At 51.3% G+C, this 15,844-nt stretch overlaps 1 protein-coding gene across 1 annotated transcript in view; it reads left to right on the top strand.

The window, feature by feature from the left end:
* LOC311199735 (tubulin polyglutamylase ttll6-like) overlaps window positions 1–14,543 on the top strand; it is a gene marked incomplete at both ends in the record, with an annotated part of 274,802 nt that extends 260,259 nt beyond the window's left edge. Inside the window, 3 exon segments of the mRNA XM_084273870.1 lie at window positions 13,447–13,635; window positions 14,079–14,151; window positions 14,235–14,543. Of these exon segments, the coding sequence (XP_084129996.1) occupies window positions 13,447–13,635; window positions 14,079–14,151; window positions 14,235–14,543 (571 nt within the window).
* Window positions 14,544–15,844: the final 1,301 nt, after the last annotated feature.

The raw sequence follows: 15,844 nt of genomic DNA, 5'->3' as shown, positions 1-15,844 counted from the left end.
CCTGCACAGTGTTGGCTCCTCCTGCCTGTGCCAGCATGTTACTGACAATAGTAAGATGTAATACTGATGTGAAAAATACAGATTTGTACTATACATAAAGGTATGGTCTCCCTGAAAGACTTTAGCACTTGATGGCTTTTACCTGGTTTCCTGAAGTATTTATCACTCCCTTAGGCTTTCCCACTGTTTCCTCTCCCCTGCTCTTGAAATATAAATTCTAATGCCTTTGTGCATCTTGTCTGGAATGTTATTGCCTTTAGAAACCGCAGTGCCACAGGTTAGCAACAAGAACTGGTAGATGGTTTGGATGGAAGAGAAGGCGAGAGAGGGCTGGGTACACTTGTCACTGCCTTTTTGTGTTTGGTTATGTAAGAACGTAATTATAGAATACCCAAAGTAAAACACATTACCAGTAGCAATTACCTTTCTTACTGGCATACAGTGCCTTTCACTGAAGTAACTCTCAAGAGGATTTTCCCATGTATCACAAAGTTTTCCAGAAGTATTTATAGAAATTACATTAATTTACCTACCACATCAGTTTACAACCCGTATAAATGAAAAGTGAAAAGGCTAAAGATCGTTCCTTAGATCTCTACTTGGATGTGCTAACAGGCAGCTTGTCAGCCCCCCTGTGTGCCTCAAACTTCTCTATTGCAATCACTGGAAAAACAAGTGCTTCAGTGAGAGCAAGCAAAGAGGGAAGTGGGGGGGATGTTTAAGGAGAAGACCTTGAAACAGCGTTTTTGTCAGAGTTTAAGTCAGCCTATTCAAAAAGCATATCTCCAGGGAGTGATAAGGCTTGTAATTTGGGATTTTTTTTCAAAACTCCAAAGTAACTAAGTTTTAAGAAAGCCAAGTACACAACACCCAGGTACGTTGAGCTGGCTTTTCCAGCTGGAATAGCTGGAATGCTCCCAGCTATTGAGATTGTCACATTGCAAGAAGCATAGTGTCCAGGGAGACTTCCCCTCTTCCCAGCTGGTTGGTATCTGTGGTGTTTATGTTCTCCTTAGTTATGTCTTGTGCATACTTTGAGTTAATGTCATTTAATTTTGGCTCACTGAAGGCATCTCCGTATACTGCGCTCTATTTGCAGTACTTTACTTAAGCAAAGACTGCATTAATGCAATAATTAGCTATATTAAACCAGCTGATCATCTATGCAAATTCATATTTTTAATAGCTTCCACCTAGAAAAATAAAGCCCTGCTAATCCTTTAATTAATTTGCAATCTAAAACTGTGTAAGCCTTTGACACTCTGTTTTCAGGAGCAATTGAGTTCAAGCCTGTGGCCAATGGTAAGTTCAGCTTGAGCCTGTGTTATGTCCCACAAGCCATCAGGATGAGCAGCTGTAGTTTTCCTTCCCCTCTGTACCCAACAGCTGGGAAAAAATCTCCACCTGTTTCCCAAGTGATGTGTGGCACACAGGCAGCAGGTATGCTCACATTTTATCCACTCCCACAGAGTTTTCATTCTTGACCTCAAAGATCTTTCCCAGCCAAAATGATTCTGTGAGTCTATGATCCTAAACAGGACTGTTTTAATTCCTCTTTGGGTCTCTCCAAGGCACCTTTGCATACTAACATCCTCACCACCATTGCTGCCCAATTTCCTTTAATCACAGTCTTACTCCATGTAACAGTTCTAACAGGCTTTGCAGGATGTTCTTCATGTTCACCGGTTGTTTCTCAGCTGGGATGTGCTACAACGATCTCATCCATCATTGCCAATAATTTTCCTTCCTCCTGATGAAGACAGAGGGTGTTCAACAAAAATGAAATAGCCCCTTGTCCCTGAATTTAAACTTTCCTCTGTACAGCAGCACCTTACAGCTAATTCCTCCTCCCTCTGATAACCAGGCATTTCAGCGGAGGCTACGACATTGCTCTGGATTTTATATTCCCAATGCTTTAATGTAAGAATGCTTCCATACATTCCTTCATTGTGCTGTTCTTCAGGCCAGCGTGTCCTGCAGTCTCTCCTCTCTGCCCCAATTTCTGTGAAGACCTGTCCACATGCCTCATAATCAGATGCAGGCTTGATGAGACCAGGCACACAGTAAACAAGATGCTTGCCTGCAAGGATCTCTTCCTACAGACTGGGAAATGCTGGACCACACATCTCCTTGCATCTTGCCAGGGGGAGTGGGTTTAGTGCTACCTGCAGTCTCTCAGCACATCCTCAGTTCTAAAAGCTTTATCTTCAGGGCCCTTTAAAAATGTTCCCAGACACTCTAGTGAGGGTCGATTTAGATTCTAGGTTAGGAATTGTTTTATTTCCCCTGTGTTTTACAAAATCCCAGCTAGCATTGTCTGCATAGCTTTGCTTTCAATTTACACATTTAATAATTTCTTCCTTCTGCATTTTTGGAATGTAGGAAAGAGAATGACAGGGAGAGGCATTTTGACTCCTCCTCCACCTTTATATGGGAATCCTTTAATACTTCATTTCAACACCATGGTGAGAAAGCAAGGGAATTGTAGCCTTCCAGTACCTGAAGGGGCTACAGGAAAGCTGGAGAGGGACTGGTTATGAGGGACTGTAGTAGAGAGGACAATGGAGAACGGCCTTAAGCTGAAGGAGGGCGCATTTCTATTAGATATGAGGCAGAAAGAACTCCCTGTGAGGGGAGGCCCTGGCGCAGGCTGCCCAGAGAAGCTGTGGATGGATGTCTCCTCCCAGGCAGTATTCAAGACCAGGTTGGATGGGGCTTTGGGGCAACCTGGGCTAGTGGAGGATCTCCCTGCCTGTGACAGGAGGTTGGGACTAGATAGGCTTTGGAGTCCTTCCAACCAGAACTCTTCTAGGATTCTGTGAAGATCTGAAATTAGATTTTTCAAGTCTCGACTTCACTTGGTGTTTCAGTTTTATATCCACTAAGCCTCGAGGCACGTTGATAGTGAGTGGCCCAGTGCTGCACATCAGTTTCCCTCAGCTTGTTTGACAGATCTCTGTGATCACTACTAATAATTTTACAAATTTCCCTTCCATTTCCTGTCCATTGTCTTTTGGCACCACAGATAGCTGCTTTGTCAAGCACTTACTGAAAGTACATTTTCTTTTTTTTTTTTTTTAAACCCCACTCACTTCCTCACTTTCCTAACAGACCTCACAGTGAAACTGTCTGCTAACATACCAGTGTAACTGCCCTGCACTGAGGAGGGAATCGGCCCACTGTTGCTGTGAGAAAGGAGCAGAGGAACTCTGAAGGCGACTGAGCAGACCCATGTCATGTGTTAGTGAATGGGGGGTGCTGCTCCTACAAGAGCTTTCTATTCAGCACTGAGCAGGTGGGCTCTTCTCTAGGCTTGGACACAGCCACGGTCTTGGAGGAGAGGAGAAAGTGCCTGTGGCAGCGATGTGTAATGCAACTTCCTGAGGCTGCTCAAACCCCGAGGAGACAATCTCAGTGTGAACGCTAAACTGTGTTCCCTCAGAGCTGTGCTTGAAGAGGAAACATGCAACATCTCCTTCCTTCACGCCTCCAGCCTCCTACCATGCATTTAGCAGAGCAGGAATTGTCTTGGCTGATAGGTACAGGAGAGCTTAACTATCTTGCATGGTCCTGTCTCCTTAGAGGCTTGTACAGCTTCTCAGTGGTGCTCATGAAAGCCAGCAGCAGGCCAGAAATCACTAAGAGGTGCTGTCTTGGTTTTGCCCCAGCTGAGAGCTGAGCCCCACGCAGACGATTGTTCTTTAGGAGGGAGTGTGGTGGGCACTACCAGGACAAGGTAGATACAAGTTGGAAATTAGGAAAATGTTCTTTAGAATGAGGGTGTTACATCACTGGATCAGGTTGCCCAGGGAGGTAGTGAAGGCTCAGTCCCAGGAGATACTCAAGGTCTCTGAGCAACCTGATCTAGGCAAGATGTCCCTGCTTCCTGCAGGGCGGGTGGACTAGAGGACCTTTAAAGGTCCCTTCCAACCCAGTATGAGCATCAGCTTCAGGCAGGGAAAAATGCCAAACCCAAGACTTTTTCCAGTGCACAGTCTGCCTTCTGTTTGAGTTTCCCCCCAACGCGGCTTCTTAGGCAGCAAAGATTGCTGATGGCTTCTTCTCATCTGTCTGGCCTCAGCTAGGTCAGCCCTGGACTATTTGTGCTTCTGATCAAACGTGTTGCCATATTCCAAGTTCCAGGAGCATGGAAATGACATTTTCAATCCGCACAGGGGCCAGTGCCACCCTGTGCAAGATCGCCAGGAGCAGGAGGCCCACTGTGATGCCAGCAAGCAGTGGGATGTGACGTCACGTCGCTGGGTGGTTCTCTTGGGGCACCGGCAGAGCCTGGCTCAGTCTGGCTCGTGCCTGGACTCCCACTGAGCGTGCCTGCGAGGTGTGGAGGCTCGAGCCAGGCTTCTCTGGGTGTTTTGGTGTCTGCCATTGGCAGCTTTGGTGCCCGTTCAAGAGCCGTGCGGTGTGTTTCCCCAGCCCTGCCTGGCTGAGGCAGCTGGACACTGTGTGGTGTGCTTTTGGCATTGGAGGTGAGCCGTGTGAGGAATCGTGGCTATGGGGTGGCCATGGGCTGGGCTGTGGGGCTTGGGGAGCTGGGAGGGTGTCCTTCTGGAGCCAGGGGCCAGGGACCTGCTTCCTCCTCTCCCCTTCCCGGGACAGCCAGTGACTGTGGCCCCTCTCCCTTCTGCGGTGCAGGTCTCCCCAGCCCGCTGCAACAAGTCAACATGGCAACAGAGGAGGAACAGTGGAGCTGCCCCATCTGCCAGGGTGCTCCAGGTGACATGGCTTACGTGACACCCTGTGGCCACAAGTTCTGCCTGGGCTGCGTCCTGCGGTGGGCAAAACACAAATCATCGTGCGCCCTGTGCCGGCAGCAGGTCAACACCGTCCGCTTCTCCCTGCGGTCTGAGGACGATTTCTTGGAGTTGGATCTGCCACCACCATCAGATCCACTGGAGGACCATGATGACCAAGAAGAGCAGGAGATTGAGGAGCCGGCACCCAGCAGAGATGTGGCTGGCTTTACACCTGAGGACTGGGCAGACTATTTCCGCCAGTCTGAGGAGACCCTGGAGCCCCTGCTCCCCTGGCTGAACCAGCATCTGCCATCTGGGGCTGAGTGGTGGGACGCAGGTCTTCTGAAGAACACCGTCATCTTCGTTCTGTGCGGCCAAGGACTGGACGAGGTGTCCATGGTCCGTACCCTGCAGCCCTTTCTGCACGACCGGACAGCCAACTTTGTCAATGAACTCATTGAGGTCGCTGCAGAGAGCTGCAGGGAGCAGATGCTCCTGCACATGGGCTTCCCATTCTACGAGGCTGCTGAAGATCAGGAGTACAGCCCTGCCACCAGCCCTGTGCCTGCCCTCATCCCTGGGGGGACTCCTGCATCATCACCGGAGGGAAGTCCTGTTCCTTCACCGCAGGAGACTCCTACCACCTCCTCACAGCCCACTCCTGCCCCCTCGCCGGTGGTGACTCCGTCTTCCAACACCAGCGCAGAGGAGGAGTCCTTGGAGGAGTTGGGACAGGAGGTGGCAGCTTCCTCCATGGCTGCCCAGGGCAGGGAGTCATCACCCGGCAGGAGTTCCACCTCTTCACCACGGCGGCCCCCGAAGAGGAGAGCGAGTGGGTCCTCAGACGACGCTTCAGACCCCAAGAGGCCACACCACCGGCAAGACTAGGGAGACCCCGGAGCCATCGAAGCCGGGCCTGGACCAGCAGCTGGGGCAAACACCAGCCCCCACGGGCACTCCACAGCACCTGTTCTTTTTCTCAGTCTTTTCGTTTACTAAATACTCTTTAGGATAGTTATTTTATTGTAAGAATAGAGCCCCCGTAGTTAAGTCTCATTTCTTTATGAATCCCCATTTCACCTTCCTGATACTTTGAACTTGTTTGTTGTTTTATTGTTTTATTGTTTTATTGTTTTGGTTTCCATTTTCTGTTCACCTCATAAGGAATAAAGCATTTACCACATTTACTTGATTTTGAAAAGGACAATGTGTTCTCATTGACTGTCGTGGTTTTGCCCCAGCTGAGAACTGGGCAACACGCAGCCACTTGTTAGTTAGGAGGGAGTGTGGGGGGTGGGAATTCAGGGAGGGGGAAAGGGAGGGAGAAGCAAAACCCAAGAAACCAAAACCTTGTGGGTTGGGAGAAGGATAGTTTACTGGCATAACAGAAAGATAAACATAATAATAATGACAGGACTTCAGAGCAAAACACATGAAACTGGTGGTGCACAAGGCAGTGTCTCAGCAAACTGCACAACTCAGCCGCACAGCTCAGAGCTGCACTGAAACTGGATGGTCCCCAAAAATGTGTGTCCTGGAGCTGCCTGCTCCTCCCCCCACCTGCCCCTCTTTTTTGCTGAGCATGACATCATTGGTATGGAATACCCCCTTTGGGCAGCTTGGGTCACCTGTCCTGGCTGTGTCCCCTCCCTTCCCGCTAGCAGTGACCTATCAACAACTGAAAAGTCCTTGACTGCTTGGCAACAGCTAGAACATCAGTGTGTGACCAGCACTGCTCTCAGCCTAACTCACTCCCAAACATAGTATTCCATCAGCTCCACTTACTGAAAGTAGATTTTCTTTTTTTTTTTTTAACTGTTGTGTTTAAAACCCCACTCACTTCCTCACTTTCCTAACAGACCTCACAGTGAAACTGTCTGCTAACATACCAGTGTAACTGCCCTGCACTGAGGAGGGAATCGGCCCACTGTTGCTGTGAGAAAGGAGCAGAGGAACTCTGAAGGCGACTGAGCAGACCCATGTCATGTGTTAGTGAATGGGGGGTGCTGCTCCTACAAGAGCTTTCTATTAAGCACTGAGCAGGTGGGCTCTTCTCTAGGCTTGGACACAGCCACGGTCTTGGAGGAGAGGAGAAAGTGCCTGTGGCAGCGATGTGTAATGCAACTTCCTGAGGCTGCTCAAACCCCGAGGAGACAATCTCAGTGTGAACGCTAAACTGTGTTCCCTCAGAGCTGTGCTTGAAGAGGAAACATGCAACATCTCCTTCCTTCACGCCTCCAGCCTCCTACCATGCATTTAGCAGAGCAGGAATTGTCTTGGCTGATAGGTACAGGAGAGCTTAACTATCTTGCATGGTCCTGTCTCCTTAGAGGCTTGTACAGCTTCTCAGTGGTGCTCATGAAAGCCAGCAGCAGGCCAGAAATCACTAAGAGGTGCTGTCTTGGTTTTGCCCCAGCTGAGAGCTGAGCCCCACGCAGACGATTGTTCTTTAGGAGGGAGTGTGGTGGGCACTACCAGGACAAGGTAGATACAAGTTGGAAATTAGGAAAATGTTCTTTAGAATGAGGGTGTTACATCACTGGATCAGGTTGCCCAGGGAGGGAGTGAAGGCTCAGTCCCAGGAGATACTCAAGGTCTCTGAGCAACCTGATCTAGGCAAGATGTCCCTGCTTCCTGCAGGGCGGGTGGACTGGAGGACCTTTAAAGGTCCCTTCCAACCCAGTATGAGCATCAGCTTCAGGCAGGGAAAAATGCCAAACCCAAGACTTTTTCCAGTGCACAGTCTGCCTTCTGTTTGAGTTTCCCCCCAACGCGGCTTCTTAGGCAGCAAAGATTGCTGATGGCTTCTTCTCATCTGTCTGGCCTCAGCTAGGTCAGCCCTGGACTATTTGTGCTTCTGATCAAACGTGTTGCCATATTCCAAGTTCCAGGAGCATGGAAATGACATTTTCAATCCGCACAGGGGCCAGTGCCACCCTGTGCAAGATCGCCAGGAGCAGGAGGCCCACTGTGATGCCAGCAAGCAGTGGGATGTGACGTCACGTCGCTGGGTGGTTCTGTTGGGGCACCGGCAGAGCCTGGCTCAGTCTGGCTCGTGCCTGGACTCCCACTGAGCGTGCCTGCGAGGTGTGGAGGCTCGAGCCAGGCTTCTCTGGGTGTTTTGGTGTCTGCCATTGGCAGCTTTGGTGCCCGTTCAAGAGCCGTGCGGTGTGTTTCCCCAGCCCTGCCTGGCTGAGGCAGCTGGACACTGTGTGGTGTGCTTTTGGCATTGGAGGTGAGCCGTGTGAGGAATCGTGGCTATGGGGTGGCCATGGGGTGGGCTGTGGGGCTTGGGGAGCTGGGAGGGTGTCCTTCTGGAGCCAGGGGCCAGGGACCTGCTTCCTCCTCTCCCCTTCCCGGGACAGCCAGTGACTGTGGCCCCTCTCCCTTCTGCGGTGCAGGTCTCCCCAGCCCGCTGCAACAAGTCAACATGGCAACAGAGGAGGAACAGTGGAGCTGCCCCATCTGCCAGGGTGCTCCAGGTGACATGGCTTACGTGACACCCTGTGGCCACAAGTTCTGCCTGGGCTGCGTCCTGCGGTGGGCAAAACACAAATCATCGTGCGCCCTGTGCCGGCAGCAGGTCAACACCGTCCGCTTCTCCCTGCGGTCTGAGGACGATTTCTTGGAGTTGGATCTGCCACCACCATCAGATCCACTGGAGGACCATGATGACCAAGAAGAGCAGGAGATTGAGGAGCCGGCACCCAGCAGAGATGTGGCTGGCTTTACACCTGAGGACTGGGCAGACTATTTCCGCCAGTCTGAGGAGACCCTGGAGCCCCTGCTCCCCTGGCTGAACCAGCATCTGCCATCTGGGGCTGAGTGGTGGGACGCAGATCTTCTGAAGAACACCGTCATCTTCGTTCTGTGCAGCCAAGGACTGGACGAGGTGTCCATGGTCCGTACCCTGCAGCCCTTTCTGCACGACCGGACAGCCAACTTTGTCAATGAACTCATTGAGGTCGCTGCAGAGAGCTGCAGGGAGCAGATGCTCCTGCACATGGGCTTCCCATTCTACGAGGCTGCTGAAGATCAGGAGTACAGCCCTGCCACCAGCCCTGTGCCTGCCCTCATCCCTGGGGGGACTCCTGCATCATCACCGGAGGGAAGTCCTGTTCCTTCACCGCAGGAGACTCCTACCACCTCCTCACAGCCCACTCCTGCCCCCTCGCCGGTGGTGACTCCGTCTTCCAACACCAGCGCAGAGGAGGAGTCCTTGGAGGAGTTGGGACAGGAGGTGGCAGCTTCCTCCATGGCTGCCCAGGGCAGGGAGTCATCACCCGGCAGGAGTTCCACCTCTTCACCACGGCGGCCCCCGAAGAGGAGAGCGAGTGGGTCCTCAGACGACGCTTCAGACCCCAAGAGGCCACACCACCGGCAAGACTAGGGAGACCCCGGAGCCATCGAAGCCGGGCCTGGACCAGCAGCTGGGGCAAACACCAGCCCCCACGGGCACTCCACAGCACCTGTTCTTTTCCTCAGTCTTTTCGTTTACTAAATACTCTTTAGGATAGTTATTTTATTGTAAGAATAGAGCCCCCGTAGTTAAGTCTCATTTCTTTATGAATCCCCATTTCACCTTCCTGATACTTTGAACTTGTTTGTTGTTTTATTGTTTTATTGTTTTGGTTTCCATTTTCTGTTCACCTCATAAGGAATAAAGCATTTACCACATTTACTTGATTTTGAAAAGGACAATGTGTTCTCATTGACTGTCGTGGTTTTGCCCCAGCTGAGAACTGGGCAACACGCAGCCACTTGTTAGTTAGGAGGGAGTGTGGGGGGTGGGAATTCAGGGAGGGGGAAAGGGAGGGAGAAGCAAAACCCAAGAAACCAAAACCTTGTGGGTTGGGAGAAGGATAGTTTACTGGCATAACAGAAAGATAAACATAATAATAATGACAGGACTTCAGAGCAAAACACATGAAACTGGTGGTGCACAAGGCAGTGTCTCAGCAAACTGCACAACTCAGCCGCACAGCTCAGAGCTGCACTGAAACTGGATGGTCCCCAAAAATGTGTGTCCTGGAGCTGCCTGCTCCTCCCCCCACCTGCCCCCCTTTTTTGCTGAGCATGACATCATTGGTATGGAATACCCCCTTTGGGCAGCTTGGGTCACCTGTCCTGGCTGTGTCCCCTCCCTTCCCGCTAGCAGTGACCTATCAACAACTGAAAAGTCCTTGACTGCTTGGCAACAGCTAGAACACCAGTGTGTGACCAGCACTGCTCTCAGCCTAACTCACTCCCAAACATAGTATTCCATCAGCTCCACTTACTGAAAGTAGATTTTCTTCTTTTTTTTTTTAACTGTTGTGTTTAAAACCCCACTCACTTCCTCACTTTCCTAACAGACCTCACAGTGAAACTGTCTGCTAACATACCAGTGTAACTGCCCTGCACTGAGGAGGGAATCGGCCCACTGTTGCTGTGAGAAAGGAGCAGAGGAACTCTGAAGGCGACTGAGCAGACCCATGTCATGTGTTAGTGAATAGGGGATGCTGCTCCTACAAGAGCTTTCTGTTAAGCACTGAGCTGGTGGGCTCTTCACTCGGAGGAGAGGAGAAAGTGCCTGTGGCAGCGATGTGTAATGCAAATTCCTGAGGCTGCTAAAACCCCGAGGAGATTTGCAGTGGCTTTACATGTAATTCATTCCACAGAGAAGATGATAGGTTTTCCCCAGTTAAGTCCACAAACCCTGACAAAAGATTTACGCCTTGTGTTTGGACTGGTTTTGCAAGTGAGGAAATGATTGCCCATTAAAGGACCCAAGGCAATACAACCTCTTCTTTGCTGGCAGCACGCGGCGGAAGCGTCAGGAGAGTTTCTAATGTCTCAGGCACGTAGGGGAGATGAATTATTTGCAAGAACAAATACTGGTTCAGCACTAGTGTCCAAGCGATTTGGGCACAGCTTATGAGGTATGCACTGGTGAGTACTAGAGGTTTACAAGCCATTGCAAAGCTATTGGTGTACATCAGCTTCATGGGAAAGTGCACTTTTTCTTGCCTGACTCTATTCTATATTCTATAGAATATTCTGTATTCTATACAGAACTGAGTGCTGTACCTTTTGCACAACTCTTCTGACTGTCCCAAGACAAGTACTGTAACTAACGTCAACTATGGTCCATGTTACCCTTACTAAGAAACTGATAGTCAGGTGAGACTTTGTGCTGCTTTTGAGATTTCAGCTTCGTGACTCTGAAGAAAGAAAAGAGGAAAGGAGCAAGTGGAGAGGAAAGGTTTGGAGATAGGAGTAAGCCGTATTGCAGGGATGCAATAAAAACCTAAGGAAGGGAATGTAAAGTAGAACAGAATTGAGTACAAGCAGGATGTCAGAGTTAGTTAATTACTATTAGGAAGGAACAGGATTAATGATAGGGTATTTATGGCAGTGTAATCACTGGTGTCTACTGAAATTCTTCACCACCCACTGCTCAATACCCACCAGAAGAAAGTTTGGGAAAGTCTGTTGGTCTGGTAAAGAAACTGAAGGAGTTGGGTGTTTGCCTGGTCAGGAATCTGTGCTACTCCCTAACAAGAGAGACATTATGCTGGGGAACAGCTGCAATGATGTCAGGTATCCCAACATCATTGTACAGTCCCAAGAATAAAGGGTTAAAGAACAGAACCAGTCTCAAGTTTGAAAAGCCGTAATCATCATTGGAAATTATACAGGTGCCTTGAAATTAGGAAACTTTGGTGTAAACTACAGAGCCCTAAATTGGAATTTGTGTTTTGATCCATGCAAAGGTAAAGTCTCTTGTCAAATCACTAACATTGCATGGTGGATGTCCACTCACTGTAATGCAGGCATTAAGAGGAAAATGTTCTGTTAAGTCACTTGAAAATCACAGTAGAGTTTGAAATTGCAAAATAATTTGCAAGGAATTTGAAAAGGGGGGAATTGAGATAGAGAACTTGGCATAAAATTAAGCGATTTTATATAAACTTAGACTTATTTTCATAAAAGGAGCTGCACAGTTGACCCACAGAAGCGGAACCACCTTGGAGATAAGGAGGTAACGGGTTCCCGTGCTCTTGTAGAAGAGCAGAATGTCTCTCAGGACTTAATACCCTGCAGCTGAACTTCAACCTCCTTCATTTGCTGACAAAAGGAGGAAGGGAAAATGTGCTCAATTTACAGGATTGCAACAAGTGTCCCTGCCCCTCGCCCATTCCAGGACAGAGACTTTCAAAGCTACTGCAGCACTACTGGGGTTTCAGAACAGACCTTTACTAACTAACCATCAGTGGTAGAAAATGGGGAGGAACTAAGGAGAACTTTTCCACAAATGGGCAGACCTATTTTTGCTCCCAGGTTGCATTAACCCAAGTAGGAGGTGACCTTGAAAATCCTCCAAGCCAGAAAGTAGCAAAGCCCTTCCTTGTCTCTCAGACACTGGTAACACAGGGAACAGCAGGAAGACCATCTAAATCTCTATCTGCACAACCCCAGGAGTTGTTTAGTAATCTTAATAACAAATCCTGGTTAAAGAACCTGCAAGGCTGCCAAGAGACAAAGGTGGGAACCAGCTGAGCTTTCACCTGCCCAAAGAAAGCTTTCTGAAGAAACTTCAGGAAAACCCTTTCCTGCATTTTTTCTTTCCCTGACATCACAGGTTCTCAGCTCCAAACGTTTTCCTTGTTCACTTCAGTGAGGTCACATTCTGTGTGCACTTCAAGACAGAAGAACATGACAGGTATCACATTTCTTAAAATTAAAGAAACCCCCAAACACACCCACACCACACCCACAGCCCCCCAATGAAATGACACACAACTTATGCTTTTAGCAGAAGAATGTAACACCTGGTTTTTGCAAAGAGGGGGAAGGACATGGAAGTGGAAGCACCGTTCATTAGAAACTAAGGGCTCCTGCAGATCTCAGAGAAGAGCACAGCAAAGCCCCAGCTCCCTTGCATCCCTCCTTGCTAACAAACTTCCCCCCACCCCCATGCTTAACAGCAACAGTATGTTCATACCCTCAAAATGTGGGAGTGGGTTCAAATGAGTCCCCACTCCTCTCCGTGCATCCAGAGGAGGCTGTGGCACTCTAAGGCCTCGGAGGAGAAATCTCCCAAGCCACTGGCATCCTGCAAGGAAGCGCCAGGACTTGTCTCTGGGCACGAGGAGACTTGAGGCGCTGGGTGCTCTGGGTCCTGTGCATTGAGGTCCATCCCCATCGAGCCCACTACCCGGGCTTTTCCTGCTACAGGGTGCAGTGGGTGGTGGGTGGGCGGGAACCCCTGCAGCTCCTGTTTCAATTAGGACACCCAAGAGAACTCCAGGCTGGAGCTGCTGAGCATGTTCAGCCCATACTCGGCCTGCCCCTGCAGCCTCAGCTGCTCCAAGCTCCCCGCTGGCCTGCGAGGAAAGCTCCTGACAGTGTGCGGGGTGGCAGGAACGCCTCGAGCAGGGGCTTCTAAAGGAATTCTGTTATCATTGGGTTACCTGGGGGAAAAGGCTGAGGGGCAGGGTGAGAGCCTGGGCAGCAGGGGAGAGAGCTGGAAGTGCTTCCCCAGCCCTCTCTGGGGGTAGGTGGAGCACATATCGCGTTGGTTCCCTGCACACATGTGAAAGGACGTATCAGACAGGGAAAGAAGCTTGCCAGGCCCTTGTCCCTCACCCAGGCAGCTCCTGGAGCCTCCTCTCCCACCTCCCTGCCTCTGCTTTCTCCCGGTTTGCAGACGTGAGGAGCTGGAGAGCAACCAGGCTGCCTGGCTGGCCCAGGCAGAGCAGTACGAGAAGTCCCACCTGGGCAGTTTCCGGCGCATTTACCCGGCGTGTGGGACAGAGAAGTACGAGCCGTTCTTCAAGCAGAGCATCTCCCTCTTCCGGGAAACGGCCTCATCCACAGCAAGGGAGGAGTGTGCCAGGTACGCTGCCCCTGTGGAGAACCCACTCCTCACAGGGCTGGCACAGAGACCCCTGGCTTCTGAGCCCTTCTTGGGAGCAGCTCTGTTGCTCAACAGATGCACGTAAGCTGGTGAGCGCTGGAAGGGAAGGAGTCTGCAGGAGTGCGTCCTCTGGAGAGGCAGACGCCCTATTCCACTGACTTCTGGGCCTGTGCTGTGGCACAGGCATCCTCGACCCTTCTGGCAGCCATGGCTGAATTCAAGGGGGTTTCTCACACCGTGCGAGTCTCTTTTCCAAGTCCTCCTGGCCCATCTCCCTGCACCGTTCTCTTCGGGTCTGTTCAGTCCAGACTTGTAATCGCCTTTTGTTCTTACAGCTCCTCTTGACCTGGTGACTAAGACTCAGTCTTACTCCAGACCAGTGCTGCAGGCAGATGAGGCGGGCAGCTGCTGTGCCCCCTCAGAGCATTTGAGTGGAGGGTGCTGACTGTGGTTTGCACCCAGGGGAAGGCGCAGGGCCAGGCTTTAGGAGCACCTGTGGGTGACCGGAGACAAATTTTCCTTCCCGCCTCGTGCCAAGGCCTGTGGAACTGAGCTGCTGCTGCTTTCTCTCCTCCCAGGTGGAGTTTCTGTGTGATGAGCATAAGGGTCACAGCACCCACCAGGCGCTGACACTCAGCCTGCCCTTGCTCCCACGAGCTCACATCCAGACTTCAGCAAAGCAGTGCGTGCTCAAGCCCAGAGCCAACGCTGAGCTGCCAGCCACACCGGGCTTGGATCCTGCTGCCACAGGCTGCCTCTCCATTCAGGGACATCACATCATCTGCCATGAGCGCAGCAAATTGCAGCAGGCGAGAGGCCAGCGGCTCCCTGGCTGGGGAATCAAGGCTGCAGAGTATGAGTACCACGCTCCCTGCTGCTGGCCCTGAGCAACCCAATCGAGGAGATTCCAGAGGGTGAGCAGGAGAGCTGTCAGGTTCTGCCTGTTCCCCCAACAAATGCCTGTGCTCTTTCAGGTGAAGACCACAGTGTGTCCTCACACAAGGGCAGATGTCCCCCGGGATCCCCAGCCAGCACAGTCTCAGGAAACGACACCACCAGATGTGCTGCCGTCCAGGAGCTCCCCACCTCCTCTGCCACCCGTGTGGGGAACAGGAGTCCCTTGCACTGTGCCAGCCTGATCGGTAGGGAAGGTGGCCAAGGGCCCCCCGGTTCAGCCTTTTTCCCCTCAGGTGCTCACTGACCACCCAAAGCTCCTGGCTGGGGATGGCGGCTGCGGCTGAGACCAGACAGGGTCCTAGTGCAGCACGGCCGCCCCCCCACAGGAATTCATAGGCTCTCCAGGCAGGGGGCTGCTGCCTGCACCCTGCCTGCACCCCCGGGCAGGAAGCACCCCCTCTCCCTAGACGCTGCCCCGTTCTCTGCCCACCGCGGTCGCTCCCATCCCCTCGCCCCCTGAGCGCCTGCACGGGACAGATGTGGAATGGTCCTGATGTCACTGAAATGGGTATAAAACCTCTCGCTCCCATGGGAGGACTGAGCAGCAGGCATTCCTTATTGCAGTGCCAGATGCACGAGGGATTGCTCCTGCCATGTCCAGGGTCTGGATGGTGCAGAACAGTTGTTTTCTTTCACATTGCTTGTTTTTCATAGGATTCATTTTCCTCCCTCTTTGCTGGGGGTTGTTTGGGCTTTTTTCCTCTTCCCTTTTAAAACTTGATTTTGCATATGAAACTGTTTTTCGCTCATCCCATGAGTTTCTTTCTCTTTTTTAACCTTTGAATCCTCCCACCATCACACCAGGGGACAGTTAGTGAGCTGCTGCCTGGTGCTTAGTTGCCAGCTGAGGTTAAAACCATGACACTAAAACCATGACACATGGACGGGTTTGTTTTTTTTTCCCTGGGCACTTTCCAGCCCAATCCACCTCCCACCAAACTCTTCACCTTCCCCTTCTCTCTCCCCAGCAGAGGGCAGTCTGGGCAGTGCCCAAGGCAGAGCTCTGGTCCCTCCCCAGAGAGCCTCTGAAGGGCACAGAAGCTCCTGGGTGGCAGACAGGGCCATTCAGCCACAGAGACTGGGGCATCCATGGACCAAGGAAAATCAGGTCAGTGGCACTCCGTGTTCCCTGTTGTCCTCCCCAGAGGATGGGGAGGGGTCTGCAAGTCCTTCTGTGCCATGCCCCGCTCCCCCCGGCCAGCACAAGATCCCCAACCCTGGCAGTCCTCTG

The sequence above is a fragment of the Gallinula chloropus genome, assembly GCF_964237585.1.
Source record: "Gallinula chloropus genome assembly, chromosome: 21".
Lineage (NCBI taxonomy): Eukaryota > Metazoa > Chordata > Aves > Gruiformes > Rallidae > Gallinula > Gallinula chloropus.
The sequence above is the reverse complement of the archived record's forward strand: the minus strand, read 5'-3'. Positions and strand labels throughout refer to the sequence as shown.